At 55.1% G+C, this 2500-nt stretch overlaps 1 protein-coding gene across 2 annotated transcripts in view; it reads left to right on the top strand.

The window, feature by feature from the left end:
* ahcyl2a (adenosylhomocysteinase like 2a) overlaps positions 1–2500 on the top strand; it is a 26391-nt gene that overhangs the window by 18457 nt on the left and 5434 nt on the right. For both annotated transcript variants that reach the window (XM_061229342.1, XM_061229343.1), the window contains exons 5-8: positions 188–290; positions 863–957; positions 1400–1506; positions 2259–2375. In XM_061229342.1, coding sequence (XP_061085326.1) covers positions 188–290; positions 863–957; positions 1400–1506; positions 2259–2375 — 422 coding nt within the window. The remainder of the gene's footprint in view (positions 1–187; positions 291–862; positions 958–1399; positions 1507–2258; positions 2376–2500) is intronic.

Below are 2500 nucleotides of genomic sequence, written 5' to 3'. Positions count from 1 at the left end.
CACACATCACTGCCCAGACCGATGTGAGTATAACACACACACACACACACACAAACGCATGCACACACACACACACAAACAGATACACGTGCACACACATGCACTCAAACTCACACAGTAGACACAGGGCTGTAACTGCATACACACACACACAGGTGAACTCGGTGTGACTGTGCTGTTTCTCCAGGTGCTGATGGAGACTCTGTCTGCTCTGGGCGCTCAGTGCAGGTGGTCCGCCTGCAACATCTACTCCACCCAGAACGAGGTGGCAGCCGCCCTGGCTGAGGGAGGTGAGCGCACTGTCACAGGGCCGTCCCCCTCTCCCCTCCCTCCCTATGCCCCTCCACAGAGCGTCCCCCTCTCCCCGCCCTCCCTGTGCCCCTCCACAGAGCGTCCCCCTCTCCCCTCCCTCCCTGTGCCCCTCCACAGAGCGTCCCCCTCTCCCCTCCCTCTCTGTGCCCCTCCACAGAGCGTCCCCCTCTCCCCTCCCTCTCTGTGCCCCTCCACAGAGCGTCCCCCTCTCCCCTCCCTCTCTGTGCCCCTCCACAGAGCGTCCCCCTCTCCCCTCCCTCTCTGTGCCCCTCCACAGAGCATCCCCCTCTCCCCTCCCTCTCTGTGCCCCTCCACAGAGCATCCCCCTCTCCCCTCCCTCCCTCGCCTCCCCAAACTCGTGCCTCAGACTCCAGAGCAGGGCTGCATGACCAGCCCCACTCTGCTTCAGGGTGCCTGTACTGTACATTACACTGCATGACAGCCGATGCTCTTATCTAGAGTAACCGACAATAAAGTGTGAACCCTTTTTTTTTTTAATAAACTTCTTATTTTTCCTCTTTCTCTTGCTCTTCCGTGCCCCTCCTTGCAGGATTCCCAGTGTTCGCCTGGAAAGGAGAGTCGGAGGACGACTTCTGGTGGTGCATTGACCGCTGTGTTAACCTGGAGACCTGGCAACCCAACATGGTACGACCGCCCCCGGGCGAGGAGAGTGACATGGCCTCTGTTTGGGTCTGCCACGTGTGGTCACTGTGTGTAACGTGTTTACTGTGGGCTATGGGGGTGCGGTCGTGTCTGTGCTTTATGTTAGGAGAGTCTTCCACGGTTCCTAAATTCAGGGCAGGTTTCACTGACACGTGTTACATTACATTACATTAATGGCATTTGGCAGACGCTCTTATCCAGAGCGATGTACAGTTGATTACACTAAGCGGGAAGCAATCCTCCCCTGGAGCAATGCAGGGTGAAGGGCTTTGCTCAAGGGCCCAACGGCTGTTAAGCCTAATCCCAGCCTTAAGTCATTTTTGAATGTCTGTGAGAAAAGACACTTTTCTGTGGTCGTGTCCAGAAGGTGAATCTCGGCTGATCTCAATTAAAACTTGTAAAAATGGACATTTCCTTCCCGCAGATTCTGGATGACGGTGGGGATCTGACCCACTGGATCTATAAGAAGTATCCCCGCATGTTTAAGAAGATTAAGGGGATCGTGGAAGAGAGTGTGACTGGCGTTCACAGGTCGGTCGCACGGTTTTAATGTGTTCCGCTCCATGTTGTTGTCTGTGATGCTGCAGCAGATATCAGCATGAGGCTTGTATACATTCATAATCTGGCTGAATATGAGCTGGTCAACCAGCATGGCCAAGCTGGGCATGAGCTGGTCGACCAGCATAGCCAAGCTAGTCATTAAACTGGTCTAGCTGGGTCATGAGCGGGTCAACCAGCTAGTGCTGGGAGCTTGTTTGAGCTTTTTCAAAACATAGCTTGAGCTGATCAATTTTATCCCTCATTTGCCCAAAACTTCTACAAACTGGAATGTGACAACTTGTGTAACTGATTGCCAAATGAGCTAGTTTGTATGAAAATGGTACCTTGTGCATATTGCTTGTCTTTGTGCCTACCGACAGCACCTCTGCTAAAACAGTGATACCTCATCAGTGTTAACGGCGCGTTGGCGTCTGTGTGCTAACGGCACGTTGGCGTCTGTGTGCTAACGGCGCGTTGGCGTCTGTGTGCTAAAGCAGTGATACCTCAGCAGTGCTAACGGCGCGTTGGCGTCTGTGTGCTAACGGCGCGTTGGCGTCTGTGTGCTAACGGCGCGTTGGCGTCTGTGTGCTAACGGCGCGTTGGCGTCTGTGTGCTAACGGCCCGTTGGCGTCTGTGTGCTAACGGCCCGTTGGCATCTGTGTGCTAACGGCGCGTTGGTGTCTGTGTGCTAACGGCGCGTTGGCGTCTGTGTGCTAACGGCATGTTGGCGTCTGTGTGCGCAGGCTGTACCAGCTTTCCAAGGCCGGCAAGCTGTGTGTCCCGGCCATGAACGTCAACGACTCCGTGACCAAGCAGAAGTTTGACAACCTGTACTGCTGCAGAGAGTCCATCTTGGATGGGTGGGTGACCGCTGGAGGGTAACCGCTGGAGGGCGGTATCGTTAGCATGACCGGCGTGGCTGAGGGTGTGGGAGGGGTGGTTCGTGTACGCTTTGCGCTGACTTCTCCTCCTCGTCTCTCGGCAC

Source organism: Conger conger, chromosome 19 (genome assembly GCF_963514075.1).
Source record: "Conger conger chromosome 19, fConCon1.1, whole genome shotgun sequence".
Lineage (NCBI taxonomy): Eukaryota > Metazoa > Chordata > Actinopteri > Anguilliformes > Congridae > Conger > Conger conger.
The sequence above is the reverse complement of the archived record's forward strand: the minus strand, read 5'-3'. Positions and strand labels throughout refer to the sequence as shown.